The following is a 19,916-nucleotide window of genomic DNA, read 5'->3' on the forward strand; positions in this document are numbered from 1 at the left end:
TATATTTTTAATGTTTATTTATTTTCGGGGGCGGGGGGGTGGACAGAGGATCCAAAGTGGACTTCATGCTGACAGCAGCGAGCCAGATGTGGGGCTTGAACCCACGAACCATTAGATCATGACCTGAGCTGAAGTCATACACTCAACTGACTGAGCCATCCAGATGCCCCATGACCAAGTGATATTTATCCCAGATAAAGAAGGCTGCTTCAACATTCAAAAATCAGTTAATGTAATCCATCACATCAATAGGCTAAAAAGGAGTTAACAGAATTCAGCACCTATTCATGATAAAACCTCTCAGTAAACTAGGAATAAAGGGGAACTTCCTCAACTTGATAAAGAATATTCACAAAAGACCTACAGCTAACATTATACTTAATGGTGAAAAACTCAAAGCTTTCCCACTGAGATCGGGAGCAAGGCAAGGATGTCCTCTTTTACCACTCCTTTTCAGCTTATACTGAATGCATAGCATTCTAGCTAATGCATAGGAGAAGAAAAGGAAATGAAAGATATACAGAATGGGAAGAAAGAAAGAAAACTGCCTTTGTTTACAGATGACATGGTCATTTATGTAACAAATTGAAAAGAATCGACAAACTCCTGAAATGAATAAGCAGTTAGAGCAAGGTTGCAGAATATAAGATTAATATACAAAAGTCCATTGCTTTCCTACATACCAGTAATGAACAAGTGGCATGTGAAATTAAAAACAGAAAACCATCCACATAGTGAAATATTTCTGCGAAGCTGATGAATAAAATTAAAGAATGATATAAATCGATTTTCTATGTTCAAGGATAGAAAGACTCAGTATTGTCAAGATGTCAGTTCTTCCTATCTTGATTTATAAATTCAGTGCAGTCCCAGCAAGTTATTTTGTGGATATCAGCAAAATGATTGTAAAGTTGATAAAGGCAAAAGACCTGGAGTAGCCAACACTGTCTTGAAAGAGTGGGACAAAGTTGAAGGACTGACACTACCCAACATCAAGACTTACGATATAGCTACAGTAATCAAGACAGTGTGGTATTGCTGAGAGAACAGATTAATCAGTAAAACAGAATAGAGCCCAGAAATAGACTCCCATAAATATAGTCAACTGATCTTTGACAAAGGAGCAAAGGAAATACAGTGGAGCAGAGAGTCTTTTCAACAAATGGTGCTGGAACAACTAGATATCCATGTGCAAAAAAACCAATCTGCATGCAGACCTTACACTCTTTACAAAAAGTGACTGAAAATGGATCACAACCCTAAATGTAAAGTGAAAAACTATAGCACTCCTGGTAGATAACACAAGAATAAACCTAGATGACCTTGGGTATGGAAATGACTCTTTAGATACAATACCAAGGGCACAATCCTACTAGATAAACTGGACTTCATTAAAATTAGAAATTTCTGCATGATGAATGTGTCAAGAGAATGAGAAGACAAGCCAGAAACAGAAAATATTTGCAAAAGATATAGCTGATAAAATAGTAATATACAAAGAACTCTTAAAACTCAACAATAAGAAAACAACCCAATTAAAAAATGAGCCCAACACATTACCAGACACCTTGCCAAAGAAGATACACAGAAGGCAAACAAACATATGAAAAGATATTACACATCATGTCATTAAGGAAATGCAAATTAAAACAATGAGATACTACTATGGAACTGTTAGGATGGCCAAAGTCTGGAACCCTAACAGCACCAAATGCTGACAAGGCTGTGGAGCAACAGGAACTCATTCGTTGCTGGAGGGAGTGCAAAATGGGACAGCCACTTGGGAAGACAGTTTGGAGGCTTCTTACAAAACTCAACATACTCTTACCATGTGATCCAGCAATTCATGCTCCTTGGTATTTACTCAAAGGAGTCGAGAACTGAGGTCCATTCAAAAACCTGCACACAGATTTTATAGTATCTTTATACCCAATTGCCAAAACTTGGAAGTAACCAAGATGTTCTTTGGTAGATGAAGGGATAAATAAACGTGATACAGCCAATGGAATCTTTTTCAGTACTTGTAAGGAAATGAGCTACCAAGCCATGTAGGAAACGTAAATCATATTACTAAGTGAAAGAAGCCAATCTGAACAGTTACATTCTGTATGAATGTCTAACTATATGACATTCTGGAAAAGGCAGAACTATGGAGACAGTGAAAAGATTAGGGGTTGAGGTGGGGAAAAGGGATGAATACACACAGGGGATTTTTAGAGCAGTGAAAACACTCTGTATGAGGCTATAAAGATGGCTACGGGTCATTATACATTTGTCCAAACCTACAGAATGTACAACACCAAGGGTGAACTCTAATGTAAACTGTGGACTTTGGATGATAATGATGTGTCCTTGGAGGTTCATCACTTTTTTTTTAAGTTTATTTATTTATTTTAAGGAGAGACAGGGCACAAGCAGGAGAGGGGCAGAGAGAGACAGAGAGAGAGAATCCCAAGCAGGCTCTGCGATATCAGTGCAGACCTCACTGTAAAGCTCGATCTCATGAACTGTGAGACCATGACCCGAGCCAAAATCGAGAGTCGGACACTTAACTGACTGAGCCACCCAGGAGCCCCAAGGTTCATCACTTACAACAAATGTGGTGGCGATGTGGATAATGGTGAGGCTGTGAATGTGTGGGGCAGGTAAATGGGCAAGCTCTACCTTCCCCTCAGTTTCACTGTGCGCCTTAAACTGCTCTAAAGGAATAAAGTCTTAATTAAAAATTTTTTCAAAAAACTGTGGCATCCCCTAAAACCATCCATATGTGCCTGCCAAGGGCCTGAGTGACAATAGCAGGTTGAGGGGAAAGGGCATGAGCACCTGAGTCCTGCCTCCTGCTAGTGCCACGACTTTTGCATCCATTTCCTCATCAATAAAATGGGAGCAACAATACCTAACTGCAGGATGGGTTTGAGAACTAACAGAGACCATGTTTGTGGTCCCATCGTGTGGGACCTGATATGGCTGCCCAGACTGGTAGCTACTATTAGTAGCAATGCTGGTAATGAAAATGGAGAAAAACAGAGAAAAAAGAACTTGGTTTTTGTGTCCACTTCTTACGATATTTCAGTGCTTCTTTAAAAAATTAATACATCACACACCCATTAAGGTGGCTACTATAAAAAAAAACAGAATGACTTCACTCAGATGAGGACTTTAAGATACAAAACAGATGAACATACGGGAAGAGAAGCAAAAATAAGATAAAAACAGGGAGGGGGACAAAACGTAAGAGACCCTTAAATATGGAGAACAATCAGAGGGTTCCTGGAGGGGTTGTGGGAGGGGGGCTGGGCTAAATGGGTAGGGGGCATTAGGGAATCTACTCCTGAAATCATTGTTGCACTGTATGCTAACTTGGATGTAAATTAAAAAATGAATAAATTATTTAAAAAATCAGAAAATAAAAAGTGTTGGTGAGGATGTAGAGAAATTGGAACCTTTGTGTGCTGTTAGTGGGAATGTAAATTGGTGCAGCTGCTATGGAAGACAGTCTGGAGGTTCCTCAGAACATTAAAAATAGAACTCCCATCTGATCCAGCAATCTTACCTCTGAGTATGTACCCAGAAGAATCGAAAGCGGGGTCTTGAAGGGATATTTGTACACCCATGTTCATTGCAGCATCATTCACAGTAGCCAAGAGGTGGGAGCAACCTAAGTGTACACAGTCAGATCAATGTGTAGGCAGATGTGGTCTATACATACCATGGAATGTCCAGCCTTGAGAAGGGAGCAAATTCTGACCTGTGGCTACAACATGGAGGACTCTTGAGGCCTGCCACAAAAGACACACACTTAATGACGCTACTTCTATGAGGCACCTAGAGTAGTCACATGGATAGAAATGTAAAATGGCCGTTCGCAGGGGCTGGGTGGCGGGCAAAGGGACTTACTGTTTAATGGGTTTTGCCAGATGAGAAAGTCCTGGAGATGTATTTCACAACAGTGTGAACACGCTTAACACTACTGAATTATATACACTTAAAATGGTTAAGATAGTAAATTTTTATGGTTTTTTTCCACCACCACAACAAAAAATAATAAATTATTTGAATCACCACAAGATGATATGCAGAGCCAGAAATACTGTCAGGTGGGCTTTCCTCAAGCCTGGGAAGTCACTGCATGTTGTGTACACGTACATACAATGTCTGTGTCATTCATCTTCTTTTCCCTCCCAGTAATGCCATTGGTCCCCTGGTAGCTTTGTGGCTGATTTATGAGCAAGGTGCAGTCCTGCAGGAAGCAGTTACCCCCGTTTGGCTGCTGTTTTATGGAGGAGTTGGAATTTGTACGGGTCTGTGGGTCTGGGGGAGAAGAGTGATCCAGACCATGGGGAAGGACCTCACCCCCATCACACCATCGAGGTAAGCCAGAGCGCGGGCGGGATCGGCAGGGTTGTCCTTCCCGGCTCTTCTATGCCTGAACGTCTGCCTCCAACCCCTCAGCGCAGCCACTGGGCAGCTGGGGTCACAGTGAGGAGAGGGCCGACCATCTGTCCTCGCCCTCCTTCCCACACACCTCAGCTGGCCACGGCGGCACTGTGGTGAGGGAGAGGACTTGAGACGCTGGGGATGCAGGAGCCAGAGAAGCTCAAGGAAACAGAAGGAAGGGATGGGAGCCCCCCAGGCCAGGCCCCGGCCATGCCCCCGACTGGTCTCACCCCCACAGGAGGCCCAGAGGGCGAGTGGTGAGGACCCAGGGGATGCCACCGGCCCTGGGCCCTGGGTCTGCGTTTCCGGAAAATTTGCCTCCCCAGCTTCACCTGCTGGATGGAAGCAGCTCTGGGCTACCACGCTTCGCGGTTCCGCTGTGCAGGCTGCCTGTAGCTCAGTACCCCCACCGCCCGGGCTCCGTGTGGTCCTTCTCTGGTGTCCTCTTTGGATCTAGTAGGGCTGAAGTGCAGACTTACGGGAGAACTTTGCGAAAACAACTAAGACTTGTAACTACTTATTGTGAGAAGTTTTTCCCCCTTGAAATTCATTTTAATGAATGATTCTTTTGTAAGGTTGATTTGAAGAAAAATGAGCAATCTGAGAAAAAAATTCACTTTTTTTTTGCAATAAGTACACATTTTAGAAATGAGAGTGTGATTTTTTTCCTGCCACTTTAGAAGTGACTAATTTAGCATTTTTTGCACAGCAGGAATTTCTGACCCAGTTACTACAGTGTGTGCTTTTTGAAAACATACCAGAAAGAGAAGCCTATTTAGGGCTGTAAACAGTATAATGCACAGTCTTAGTGTGAATTGTTGTCATTATGCAGCAGTTTCTTTTCTGTTAATGTCATCTGGCCCAGTCAGCAGCCAACAATCGACCCAAAGAATGTTCTGGTGAGACTCTGGCACCCCTGGGGTGTCAGTGAGGCTGATAGAAAGAGCGCCTGTGATGTGTCTCTTGTGCCCCCTCCCGCAGCGGCTTCACCATTGAGCTGGCCTCCGCGTTCACAGTGGTGATTGCCTCCAACGTCGGACTTCCTGTCAGCACCACACACTGCAAGGTAGGTCCCTGCCACCGGGCTGCTGGGATCAGTCCACAGCCACCCAGTGCATCTGAGAAAAGCTGGCAGTGATTTGTGTGTGGTTGTTTGTGAAAACAACCATCCCAAGGTCTGCTGGGTCTGCTGGTGTATTGTTGGATGTGGGCATTCGCTTTTCCCACATTGTCCCTCTCTACCTTCTGTGCTCAGCAGCAGGACCCCTTCGGTGGTGCAGACTTTGCTTTTTCAGTGCATGTACGGCAAGAGCTTTCTTTCACTCCTTCCACGTGTGCTTCACACTTTCCATTTGTCCTGTTTCTCTCTCGTTTCCACAGTGGATTTTGCATTGAAGTCATGTGTACGCTAACCGTATTCATAGGCTCAAATGGAGGCATGCCCCTCAGTTACAACCAGTGCAGGGGACTGGGAGTTGACAGTGGAAGTAGACATAAGCAGGAACCATCTCAATGGAATCGTAAGGCTCGGTTGTGTCAGTTCTCTTTCTGTGTATGATTGCTCAAATTGCCTATATTGTCTTAGAGTAAATTCTAAGTGAGGGGTGATGCTGAATATTGATCACTGCCAAGTGCTGTAAACTCAGGGCTGTGCACGAGGGAATTCCTTATAATGGGGAATGCTGGAGCTGCAAGGAACCCGAAAGATTCAGGAAGAGGAATCGGTCTCCATGAGTTTCAGGGAGTTATCTGAGGTCACCTAGGGAGGAGTCAGGACTGGAAGCCAGGTCTGCCCAGCAACTGGAGAGAGTGCTAAAACATACTCAAGTGGGCCTCCTATACACAAAAATACTCCAACAAAGCAAAAGCACTTCCAGATTTGTCCTCAGTTCATTTGTTCATGTCATTCAAGAAAAACTCCTCTGTACCTGCTCTGTGTGAGGCACCATTGTAGGCACCCAGGCACCACAGTAACCAAGACAAGATGGCCATCTGTGTTCACACACAGTTAAAAAACTCCAACCAATGTGTTCATTGTAAACAAATGCCACTAAATGTGAATGGCTTCGTGCTTCAGATATTAAAATATCAGGTGGCATTTATGGGAATATTTTAAGTGGGCCAGCTGGCAAATCTGGAGCCTTGTGGCATGGAGAATCAGCCTCATTGGAAAGAGGTGTTTTGTTTCCTTGTTTTTTCCTCTTTTCCTTTTGTTGCTACAGTATATAGAAAACCTTCAATTTGCACAAATTTTCATTATAAAAATCATTGCCACTTAACGCTTGGAGAAAGTCAAGCTCTGTGTTTAGGGCTTTATACACGCACAGTGTATTGCTTAATACTCACAGTAACCCTGTGAAATCAGTAGTTATTCCCAATTTACAGATGAGAAAACTGAGGCCTCCCGAGTTAGGTCACTCTCCCAAGATCATACTTTTAGCATCAGACCTTCACTGCATGCTCTGTGCCTCCTGATTTTCACCATGATGATCACGGTAATGGTAACCAGCCACAACTAAGATGTGCAGGGCAAGTGCTCTCTGCCGGTGGTGTTTTAAGTGTGCTGTGAATATTAACTCATTTAATCCTCCCAGGAGCCTTCTGAGGTGGGTGCTAACATTACCTCAGTCTCACCAGTGAAGAGACTGAAGACACAAAGGTTAAGTAACTCGCCCAAGATCACCCAACGAGGCACTGGCCCAGCTGAGGTGTAGCACAGCCAGTGTGGCCCCAGCCCTGCTCTTGGTGCAGCCCTGTGTGCCTGTCCAGTAGAGAAAAGGAACGCAGGAGAAGTGCTGTGTGCTCCTACCATTACTGTTCTAATTTCAGTTATTTAAAACTTAGAAAAGAAGCACACGTTCAGTGAAATATTTCAAACAGTAAAACTATGGAATGAAGAGTGATCATCTTCCACCTTACTCCACATCAATTTCAGCTTGCTGGTGTGTGGGAGCAGAGAGGAACTGCCTCTTATTAAATATATTTTTCTCCCAAAGAAAATAGGCTTTGAACTTTTCTGTAGGCATGAAGAGTCTTTGGGGCTGCTTTTAAATAAATGTTACTGTCTTTTCAATGATTAACCCCGCATGTGAGCAAGCCTAGTGAAGGCAAACTTTCACACCAGTTGAAAGACCTCTTGAAAAAGCAACACAGGGGGTGCCTGGTGTGGCTCAGTCGGTTAAGTGTCTGACTTCAGCTCAGGTCATGATCTCATGGCTCATGGGTTCGAGCCCCACAGTGGGCTCTGGGGCAGAGCCTGGAGCCTGTTTCTGATTCTGTGTCTCCGTCTCTCTCTGCCCACTTGTGCCCACACACACACACACACACACACACTCTTATCTCTCTCTCTCTCTCTCTCTCTCAAAATAAAAAAAAAATAAATACGTTTTTTAAAACTTAAAAAAAAAAAGTCTCCTTAACATGAGACCACAGTGGATGTCAGCTATCAAATAGACTGGAGCCAGAGCTCAACTCGGATTCTAATCGGTCTGTCCAGTATCATTGATCGTGGACTGGTGGACAAAGCCCAGAGCTAGTCACTGCAGTAGCTAAAGTTGGAGTCCTGGCTCTCCAGACCTGGAGCACAAAGCCCGGATGTTGGGGCACTGGGAAGAGTTCGCAGCCGCCCTGGTGCAGAGCACTTACCCCTCCTGCAGCACAGGCTTGGCATGCTGCGGGCCCCACGTGGCAGGTGTGGCTGAAATGTAAGACCAAGGCCCTGTGTGAGCAACGCCATGACTCTGGAAACATTCAAAGTGTGTTGACCTCCACATAAAATCATAACCGGACGCCATCATGTTTTCAGGAACAATCATACTACCTATTCGATTTTTTCCTGCTTCCCTGCTTCCCCTCCTATCTGCTTGTTAGGTTTTTTTTGCTTACAGCTGCCTTCCTCAGAAGGAGGTCAAAAGTTAGGAACTTGGCAGGAAAAAAAGATGCATACCATTGTTGAAAATAAGCTTTTGAATTTATCTGAGTAGATTTTATTTATTCATGCTTTTTTCTAAGTGTACATAGCTAAGGGCATAGTTTAAATTTTGTACCCTATGGAAGAAAATTTATAAACCTTCATTAAGTGATACAGATGTTGGTTGAATGTATAATTTGGAAACGAATAATTAGACAATTCATAGTATCCAGAATAGTATAATATAATAGTATAATCATATATTTCACAAGGCAGAGGTAAGACCATCTTTGATGACAAGTTTTGCTTTCTATAAATCTTTAAGTGTTAAGTATTTTTGTATTTCACACCATAGGGCTCAGTTCCTTAGATATTTTCCTGGGATGATACCTCTGGTTAAAACTGAAAGCCTTAATTAAAAAAAATAGAAATGAGTCTTGAAAATACAAGTGTCCACAGAGGCGTGTTTCAGTAACTTGTTAATTGTTCTTGCCTTCTGTGCTCCTCGATCAGCTTCAACCTTCAGCCCTGGTGTACAACAGGCAGTGGCCACTGTTGAACACATTTGTGAACTTTTCAGTAGCGATTCAGAGTGGTGTTAATGCAGAATGTCTTAATTCCAGGTGGGGTGGTTTGGGATTACTCTTTTGTGAATTACCCGCATTGTTCATCTATGTTGGTCACATAAATGATTACTCAGCCAGCCTTTGGATTTGAAACCGCTTATAGGAAACACTACTGATTTAACATTTTTTTAAATTTTAAAAATGTAAAAATTTAGTATTCTAATCTCTAATTTAATTTTTTCTAATTCTTGCTCTTTGGTTCCCCTACTTAACTTCCCTGCCCCCCCCCCCCCGCCCACTTCCCAATAATTTTGTTGCTGTTGGTGCCTGACGGTGGCCTTAAGCTGGAAGTGCATTTAGCTTATTAAGTGGGAGGTTACAATACAGCAGTGAATAATACCAACAGAAGACCTAATCAGTAGTGAAGACATCAGACTCTAGGTCCCTTGTGATCCAAATAATGTAACAACTAAAAAGGCAAAAGCCATTAGAACTCAAAAATTAGTGTGTCTAAGTGTGTGACAGATGAAGAAGACAAAAAGTATTTAGGAATATACAAGATTTGGACAATAGATTTAGAGCACTATAATTAATAAATATGTACCAAAGTTTTACCCTACTGATCACATGCCTTCTCGTCAAGTATCATCAAGCATTTATAAATACTAATGATAAATTCAGAAGGCCATGATAAAAGTCACTTTAAAATTTATAAAATAGGGGTACCTGGGTGGCTTAGTTGGTTGAGCATCCTGCTTCAGCTCAGGTCATGATCTCACGGTGTGCAGGTTTGAGCCCCACATCAGGCTCTCTGCTTGATCAGCGTGGAGCCTGCTTCGGATCCTCTGTTCCCCTCTCTCTCTCTGCCCCTCTCCCATGCACACTCTCTAGCAAAAATAAAAATAAACACTCTTTTTTTTTTTTTTTCCAACGTTTATTTATTTTTGGGACAGAGAGAGACAGAGCATGAACGGGGGAGGGGCAGAGAGAGAGGGAGACACAGAATCGGAAACAGGCTCCAGGCTCTGAGCCATCAGCCCAGAGCCTGACGCAGGGCTCGAACTCACGGACCGCGAGATCGTGACCTGGCTGAAGTCGGACGCTTAACCGACTGCGCCACCCAGGCGCCCCTAAAAATAAACATTCTTAAAAAATAACATTTATAAAATAAGAATAGAAGTTGTACTACACAGACCAATCACAATGAAGTTAAACTATAAATTTATTATGTGTTGAAAAAGGGAAGTAATCCCTTGGACAATTTTAAATGCTCTTTTTAACAGTTGAATGAGGGAGTTAAAAAATTACAATGATAGCTTTCTTAAAAAGAAAGCTGTGGGGGCACCTGGGTGGCTCAGTCGGTTAAGCGTCTGACTTCGGCTCAAGTCATGATCTCACGGTCTGTGAGTTCGAGCCCCACGTCAGGCTCTGTGCTGACAGCTAGGAGCCTGGAGCCTGCTTCGGATTCTGTGTCTCCCTCTCTCTCTGACCCTCCCCTGTTCATGCTCTGTCTCTCTCTGTCTCAAAAATAAATAAACATTTAAAAAAAAAAAAAAAGAAAAAGAAAGCTCTGTGTGTGTGTGTGTGTGTGTGTGTGTGTGTAGTTATACATGGAAAAACCTTTGGGAACCGAAGTTATATTCAATTGAAAAGTCCTATCTTTAATAAATGATTTAATTGAGCAAAGGAATGATAAAAGAACTAGACATTAATTTTTTTTTTAACATTTATTTATTATTGAGAGACAGAGAGACAGAGCATGAGCAGGGGAGGGGTAGAGAGAGGGGGAGACATAGAATCTGAAGTAGGCTCCAGGCTCTGAGCTGTCAGCACAGAGCCCGATGTGTGGCTCGAACTCACAAACTGTGAGATCATGACCTGAGCCAAAGTCGGTCACTTAACCAACTGGGTCACCCAGGCACCCCAAGAACTAGACATTAAATTAGGAGTTTATAAAAGGTACAGTGCAATAAAAATTCTGAGGAAACAGTAAGAAAGGTATAATAATTATAAAAGCAAAACAAATTTAAAACCAAAAGTACTGGGGCACCTGGGTGGCTCAGTCAGTTCAGCGTCCGACTCTTGATTTTGACTCAGGTCATGATCCCAGGGTCATGGATTGAGCCCGGCATCAGGCTCTGCAGTGAGTGTGGAGCCTGATTAAGAAGATTGTTTCTCTCTCTCTCTCTCTCTCTCTCTCTCTGGGGCTCCTGGGTGGCTCAGTCAGTTAAGCTCAGGTCATGATGTGACAGTTCATGGGTTCAAGCCCCACATTGGGCTCTGTGCTGACAGCTCAGGGTCTGGAGCCTGCTTTGGATTCTGTGTCTCCCTCTCTCTCTGCTCCTCCCCTACTCGTGCTCTCTCTCCCAAAAATAAACATTAAAAAAAAAAAAAAGGATTCTGTCTTCCTCTGCCCCTCTCCCCCCACTCATGCTCTTGCTCTCTCTAAAATAAAAATAAATCCTGAAGGGGAAGGAGAGAGAAAAGTGATTACTCAAAATGTGAAGAATTTAGAAACCTTTGGAAAATGCGTTATTTTCTGCAAAAAATATACATGACAAATACTGACAAAGAAGTAGGAAAACGTAGAAAATCTGACTAGAGCCGGAGGAAGAAATTAAGGACATTCTCCAAAAACAATTCTTCTCATCTGAAAAACCAAAAAGGAGGGGGCACAACTGACTCCACTTCTCAATGGATTCATTAGATCACCTCTTCCATTTTAAAAGAATAATTTTCACTTTATGTAAACTTTCCACAAGGTAGAAAAAAAACAAAATAGAAGAGGAAACTCCTCATTTTGTTCTATAAAGCATATACTGAATAACCTCAATACCAAAACTGTAAAGACGTTGACTAATACCTAATAAAACATGACAATGTGGGGCACCTGGGTGACTCAGTTAAGCGTCTTAAGCTTCTTAATTTCGGCTCAGGTCATGATCTCAAAGCTGATGAGTTTGAGCCCCATATCAGGCTCTCTGCTGTCCATGTGGAGCCTGCTTCGGATACTCTGTCTTCCTCTCTCCTCTCTCTCTGCCCCTCTCTCTCTCAAAAATAAACATTAAAAAAAATAAACATAGGGGCCACCGGGTGGCTCAGTCGGTGAAACATCTGACTTTGGCTCAGGTCATGATCTCATGGTCCGTGAGTTCAAGCCCCAGTCGGGCTCTGTGCTGACAGCTCGGAGCCTGGAGCCTGCCTCAGATTCTGTGTCTCCCTCTCTCTCTGCCTCTCCCCGCTTGCACTCTGTCTCTCAAAAATATTTAAAAAAATTTTTTTAATAAACATGACAATGAAAGCTATATTTACATATGAATATTAGTATAAAATGTAAGGTGCTAATAACATCAGTGAGTTTATGAAAAAACATTTCAGCAGGATCAAATTAATTTTCCAGATTACAGGAAAGCAGGCTCTGAACACGGCAGCACCTGCACAGGGCTGGCCCCTCATAAGTGCTCAACAAAATAGGTGTTGAGTGAATCCCAAGAAGGGTACTCTGACATCTTCAATATAATAGGGCTTATCCATTAAAAAACAACATATGATCGTCTATTGAGATATATGCCAAAAAGACATTTGATAAAATTCTGCATGTATCTCTTAAAACACTGCTAGAATTCAGTGAAAATGACCAAGCCCACATAAAAATACAGAACTCTATAGAGTTTGTCTGTCAGCAGTAGCCAGAATGAAAATGTAATAAAAACCAGAACACCCACCCCCAGGATTGCAGCAAAAAGAAGGGTATTTCAGAATAATCCTAATAAATGGGAGTGAGGAACATGAAGAAGGCACAAGACTGCACAGAGATGAAAGAACACCCGCAGACAAGACAGTTACCCGACAGGAAAGCTCAATTTTATAAGGAGTTTTCTTCTGACTTTACAAACTGACTTAAAGTGAATTTGGTAGGTTAAGTTAGTAAGAATCTGAAATGATCTAAAATGAAAAACGTTGAGGAAGGACCAGCCTTACGAGCGAGAAAGTACAAGAGACGAGTTAAAAATACACGGAGGCTGGGCAGCAGTGTGGCCCCGCGCAGTCTCAGCTGGGGAAGATGACGAAGGTCTGGAGATGGATGGAGATGATGGTTGCAGGACAGTGCGAATAAACTTTATGCCACTCGATTGTACACTTAAAAATGGCTAAAATGATACGTTTCATTGTGTACATATTTTACCACAATTTGTATAAAACCAGTAGACAGGTCCGAGAGGGCACCTATTATAGAGGAGCATACGGTTTGATGATGTTGGGTGAACGATGTTGACTAGCTGGCTGTCAATCTAGAAAAACAAAGACACACAGCTCTCAGAAAATACATATCTGATGGCTTAAATAGCATTTTTAAAACATTTTAAAACTTAGAATAAAATAGAATCTTATACAATTAAATATTTATCAAATATTCAAGGGTAAATTACAGGAGAAAAGTGCAGTGTAATTTGTTGTGTGGAATTAGAAATTTGAATGTGAAACAAAGCAAAATACGGAATTGAGAAAATAACTTGCATTAACAGTTAATATCATTCAGTAAAGACCACACATAAATAAATAAGGGACACACTTAGATTCCAGTATTTAAATGGGCAAAATACACGGAGAGGCAATTTTTATATGTAAAGACTAGAAGGAGTAAATTGGATAAATAAATAAAAGTAAGTTCAACCTTCGGAGTAATTAAAATATGCAAATTAAAGCAACAGTAATACGTTTTATGATTGGTTAGCAAAAAAGAACAATTTGTAGTGTTTTTAGAGTGTGCCTAAATTCACAGATTTTCTACAACCTTGTGTATTTACAACTGTTTATAGAACTATTTGGCAGGATGTATTACGATCCTAAATGCGTTAGGAGAGGAGACTTCTTCCTGCGAGCAGCACTTCCTCTGACACGTGAGGAGGGGAGCTGGTAAATTACTGTGTTGCAACCATTGTAATAAAGGCTGGATTGCAGAGTCTTTAGCGGAAAGACAGAGGGAGGTTGATGAGCAGGGTATCTTAATAGTATTAAAATGTTTCTTCATAGATTGTGACAAAAGGTTAGAAAAAGGTGAATTTGGGTAAAAGGTATGTGGAGTTCTTACAACTTTTCCCTAAATTTCAAATTATTTCAAGGTATTTTTTTAAAATGCACCCTTTAAATTATTGAATATTGTATACCTGAAATTAATATAACCCTGTATTGTTAACTATATTGGTATTAAAAATAAAATAAAAACTAAAACTAAATGCCTTCTTTAATAATCTGTTTCAGGGAATATTATTTATTAAGCCTAAATACAAGTGATATGAATGAATACATTAATCATGAAACTATTTCCAGTAGGGAAAAGTTGGAAGCAAACTGGAAACGGTTAAATAAATTAAGGTACATCCACCTTAAGGGTGTGTCATTTTTCATGATAATCATAAAGGCTGTGAACACTATGGGAAGATGCCTATAATGTTAATTTTTTTTTTTAAGAAAGGAGCAGTATGCCCTATTACTTACAAACAAAAGTATATTGATAAAAAATACAAGAAAGGAATATGTAAATAGGACAATAGTGGGGGTCTGAATAATTGTCTATCCCTCCTAGTACATAAACTTGTTATATATTATTCTAACTTTATGCTTTAAAAAAAAAAATGTTCTAGAGGCACCTGGGTGGCTCAGTCAGCTGACTGAACATCTGACTCTTGATTTTGGCTGAGGTCATGATCATGGAATCAAGCCCCATGTCAGGCTCCAGGGCTGAGCATGGAGCCTGCTTAAGATTCTCTCTCTCTCTCTTCCTCAGCCCCTCTCCCCTACTCATGCTCGCTCTCTCTCTCTCTCTCTCTCTCATTAAAAAAAAAAGGGGGGGGTAAAAAGTGTTCTAAGAAAGGAAGAGGGCGGAGATAAAATGGAAACTTGAGGGTGTCCTCCCAAAGGGAATCCAGAACAAGAGGAGGTGTGCTAAAGAGGACGGTGCTCCAGAGAGACTGTGAGCAACAGGAAGAATTTAATCTCAGGAACTAGTGTGTGTGGATTTGACCATATTTGAGAACAAACAGAAACTAGCTGATCCTTATGCAGTAGAAAACTCCCAATTGTCTGTCATGTTCTAGGAACTGCTAAGCAGGATTATCAGGTTCATACAGGGTACTGGTTATGGCCAAAGAGTTTAAATAAAATCAGTCATTTTGATGGCCCCTTACTCAGGTTAGTCAGTTGCTGTCCTGGAGATGTTAATCACCACCTGGCTTTGACAAAATGTCAGATTAACTGCCTTTAAATATGCTGCTGTTTTTGGCATTGCAGTTTGCATCCATAAACAATCTAAAGGGTTGGATTTTATTTTTTCTGTGGTTAGACCCTGCTTGATATTTGACTCATTGGTCATTGCTGATTCTGGAGTATTTGAGGGTCGGTAGAGACAAAGCCTATTTTATAGAGATCTTAAAAATCCACCTCACAAATGGTCAAGGGCATTCTGTCAAGTGCTGAGCCCCACCAGAGCCTGAGTGAGGCAGGAGATATTACAGGCATTGTACTTTCTTATGATTTTCATTTTTAGGATAAGGTTGAGTCTTTTTTCCTTTAAACTTTCAACAAACCATAAAATGAACTGTGAGTGTTTAGAAAAATAGTTGAGCATGTTGTACTGATTGAGCCAACCAGAAGCCCCATTTTTCTTTGTCTTTAACCCATTTATTCTTATACCCTTCTTGACAACATATTGCAAGTATTTTTCCTATTTGTATTTTGTTCATAAGTAAAATTTCCCGATTAAAAAAAAAACAAAAATACTTGAAATCATTGTTGACATTCTGATTTTCAAGTATCTGTACGTGTCATTTGGGAGACATGAGTGACAGTTTAGATCCAATAATATTTATGTTCATTTTATTTTATTTCACTTCACTTTTTACTTTTTTCCTGCACCTCACACTAGCTAAAGTACAAAAACTGCAAGCAGTTTGAGATGGAGGAGAAAACCAGTTTAAAATCAAGAGGCCTGAGTTCTAGTCCTCAGTCGGCTGTGATTTACGATAGCTCCTCATGCCCCTGAATCCTCTCGGGATCTGTTATCCTCTGTAAAAAATGACGCTGATTAGATACTCTCAAAGGTCTTCTCCAGCTCCAACATGTATGATGCTGTTATTCTAAGAGAAGGATACGTTATTGCCATTTCATAATGTGATTAAAACAGGTTCATAAATTGCAGTAAGCAGTGTCCTACCTGTGGAATATTTAAAACAAGAACATTCATAGTTTGTAAGGTGCAGAGAGAATAGAAAACATGTCATTGGCTAAAGTTCCACTCAAACAGAGCAGAACGTAGGTGGAAAAGTATACCAGAACTATATGCTAAATAGAATAATCCTAAAGTAACTGTACCTGAAATCCAAACTATTTTAAAAGCTTTAACAAATGGAGGGGAAGGAATTGGTAATATTATATAGAATTCAGTTTCCTTCTGAGATGAGCCAATTTACATTGGTTGAACGCAGATTTTGTGTCTCGCCTTCAGATCTGTGGACCTCTGTTTTTACTGTTAAATCTTTGTGCTCCGGCAGGTGGGGTCCGTGGTGGCCGTGGGCTGGATCCGCTCCCGGAAAGCCGTGGACTGGCGCCTCTTCCGGAACATCTTTGTGGCCTGGTTTGTGACTGTCCCCGTGGCCGGGTTGTTCAGTGCTGCTATCATGGCTCTTCTCATGTACGGGATTCTTCCATATGTGTGATTTGTCTTCTTCCGCCCAGTACACAAGGGAGGGTCTGGTGTGGGTATGTGTAGGTGGCGTGTTACACGCACGCTGCCTGCGCACGGCTGTCTCCCAGCCAGCTTGTCCGTGGCCCTTTCATACGGTTCCAAACCACACTGTTCACCTACACTGTAGAGAGTCATCCTCCAGAGCTAACTTAACTACTGTACATAATCATGTGCATTAAACTGGTATCGTGGTGACATAACGTGGTGCAGTTACTTATATGTTAAATATATATTGTATACATAGAATAGATAGCATTATTTCAAACATACTCGAAATGGGAGTGGAGAAATATTGTCTAGAATTCAATATTCAACAAATCTTTGTATGGAATGATTTCAGTGGCAAATTTTAAGAACCTTTTAAAAGGAAAGTGTAGATTGGAAAATGCTATTTTTCCCATTGAATATACTGTAAGATAAGTGTGAATCGGGTTGGATGCACATTTGGGAAGATGTACATCCGGGGGTGTGCTCTTGAGTAATACTGGGGTAGGAGTTCACAAGTGCTTTCACTGAGGAATTTGTTCATATACTGTGTATTGATTATGTAATATATCATAATTGCCTCTGTAAATACTTAAAACGGTAATTTTTTAATGGTGTGCTTCCCATATAGTTTTTTGATCAGAGAATTTTGGAAAGTACCAAAGAAGCAGGGGAATAGTTTGCCAGTATTATATTTTCATACTGTCTTTCTCCCCTTCCCATGAATCCTACTGTTAACCTAGGCTGTAGCGAGACCGCCTGGCCCCGGCCTGCCCCCTAGCAGGGCGGAGGCCGAAGCACCAGCCCCCTGTCACGTGCTCGTTACGAGCATCCTACTTCCTGTCCCCCGCCCCCACTGCCACCACTCGCTAGTTACTGGTGAGCCCTGCAGTGGCCCATCGTCGTCGTCGTCGTCGTCATCGTGTAGAGAATGTACATACGTGAGGCTGCCCGATCAAGCACCACACACCAAGTCCAGTTTAAATTTTCACCCGTACTCTCCCCTGCAGCCTGAAAAAGCGAATTCTTAAAACACTAAGGCGAGTGAGTTGACATTCAGGAGGGGGTAGAGTTGAAATATCAGACAATACACTGGATTTGAGGATTTCCTTGAGGCCTTTACTAAGCTGAACATCTTGAGGCTCTACTGTAGTCCCACTGGATTCTGTCCTGAAAGCGGGAGGGAGGGAGTGTGAGTGATGCTGGAGCCTGAAACCGTGGAAATGCTGCTAAAATTTTTATATTGACAAACGTTTTCTTGGTACTTCATTGTGATTTTTCATTAATCAACCATATTAAATTTATAATAAAAAAATGCCCTTCAAAAGGTTGCCTCTGAAGTCTTTTTCTAATTATCTATTCAATGTTTTTTTGTTCAGTTTCCACAAAAATAAAAGCTATGTAATTTTACTTCTACCTTTCAAATAACTGTATTTTACGACTGTTACATGTTTGTGCAAAAAATATATGTGCTGGGCGCCTGGGTGGCTCAGTCGGTTAAGCTTAAGGCTAAGCATCTGACTTCTGCTCAGGTCATGATCTCACAGTTTTGGGGGACACCTCAGAGCCTGGAGCCTGCTTGGGATCTGTGTCTCCCTCTCTCTGCCCCTCCCCTGCTCACGCTCTCTCAAAAATAAACATTTTTTAAAAATTAAAAAATACATATATATGTAAGAAAAGGAAAAAATGAGTCACACAACCCAGCATCCTGAAATGCCCACTGCTAGCACGCATGCACAGGCACTCCACACACGTGTGCATGCGCACCCCGCCCCCCCCCCCCCCCCCCCCACACACACACACCTTGATCCTTCAGCAATTTGACGGGAGGGTTTGTCCCGGGATGGGATTTTATTAAAGGGTGTATCACACTAATGCGTTCAGCCTTGCCCCCTCCACTCTGGAGTCAGCCAGCCTCCTGAGGGGAGGCGGGGCGGGGGTTCACATGTTCAGCGCTAAGGACCAAGCAGAAAAAGGCGCACCCTCTTCTTGGCTCAAGCAGCCCCAAACAAAAGCAAACCTTTGAGCTGAAGCAAACTCCTCCGGCCTCCGCGCAGGGGCCGCCTGCCCCGTCGCCTTCTGGAGCCAGGCAGGTAACAGGCGAGGAAAACTGACCAGGTGTAAAAAGTTCATCTCCACAGAGAAATTTGCTTTCCGTGATTTTTCAAATGGCATTCTAGGCCTTTCAATTTTACCCTCTTCTAATAAAGCTTTATCAGATTGAAGTTCTATTTCCTCCTAAAGTTAAAGAAGAAACAGTCACAGCACAACAGCGCCAGCTGGCAAGCTGCGGTCCAGGGCCCTGGGCCCCAGCGCAGCCCCGGCAGCCAGGGAGGCAGGGACAGAGGCCCAGGAAACGAAGTGGGACAAAGGTCACACGCACACTGAGCCTCCGAGTGACTAAGCATGCAGCTCTGTCACCGGTGCACCCCCGCGCAGCCTGTTACCTGACAGAGGGGGCCACTCCCTCCCCTCCCCACGAGGGTACCCGAGGTTCGGCCGAGGATGGGTCACCTCGGAGGGGGAGGGATGCCGGTAAGGGGCTTCCCCGCCCCGGGCCACCTGGAGTCCTTCCTCTGACGTCATCGTAATCAGCCTCTCTCTAAAAATGAAAACACTTCTCTGAGGAGGGGAACTCCGACGACCCTGGCAACTGATTTTGTCACCGGATCACACCCTCTGCTGTCTGGGGCGGAGAGGGGCGCCCTTGGAGACCCTGGCTTCCCTGTGTCCCCACTCCTCTGGGAGGTTCACAGCGTGCACGGAGCGCGGGCTGTCCACGGGAGCTTGAGTTCCCCAGACAGCCTTTTTATTCCTTCATTTTCTGCCTTTCCAAAAGGACTGAACTTTTGAGCAAATATGTAAACACATTCATTCGTTTTTAACAAGACATTTTTTTTTTTTAAATAAGTCCTGTCCCCTCAGAATAAGCTGCAGGAAAAAAAAAAAAAAAAAAAAATCCATCATTCCGAAAATGGAATGTAAAATTAGTCCTCAGTGAATTTATTCAATTACAAATATTCAATTACCGTGCAAAGAGCACCCAAGGATGATGCAGTGTGTTCTGAGTCCTCAGATGAGGTTCAGCCTCACCCTGTGGTTGACCTCGAAGTGCTCCTGCCAAGGTGGTTCCTGGCATCAGGGAGCACCGGGCCCTGCCAGTTCCAGTTTCCTCCCTGGGGACCCCAAGGCCTCCTGTGGGGCTGTAAGGAGTTCTGGGGGACAGTGTGATGAAGGGGGCCACTCCAGGCCTGGCTGAGAATAGGGCTCCATG

At 42.6% G+C, this 19,916-nt stretch overlaps 1 protein-coding gene across 11 annotated transcripts in view; it reads left to right on the forward strand.

Moving 5' to 3' along the window:
- SLC20A2 (solute carrier family 20 member 2) overlaps positions 1-17,973 on the forward strand; it is a 108,441-nt gene extending 90,468 nt beyond the window's left edge. For all 11 annotated transcript variants that reach the window (XM_045458965.1, XM_045458931.1, XM_045458975.1 and 8 more), the window contains 3 exons: positions 4,186-4,371; positions 5,419-5,503; positions 16,464-17,973. In XM_045458965.1, coding sequence (XP_045314921.1) covers positions 4,186-4,371; positions 5,419-5,503; positions 16,464-16,628 — 436 coding nt within the window. In that variant the 3' untranslated portion in view covers positions 16,629-17,973. The remainder of the gene's footprint in view (positions 1-4,185; positions 4,372-5,418; positions 5,504-16,463) is intronic.
- The last annotated feature ends 1,943 nt before the right edge of the window (positions 17,974-19,916 follow it).

The sequence above is a fragment of the Leopardus geoffroyi genome, chromosome B1 (genome assembly GCF_018350155.1).
Source record: "Leopardus geoffroyi isolate Oge1 chromosome B1, O.geoffroyi_Oge1_pat1.0, whole genome shotgun sequence".
Classification (NCBI taxonomy): Eukaryota; Metazoa; Chordata; class Mammalia; order Carnivora; family Felidae; genus Leopardus; species Leopardus geoffroyi.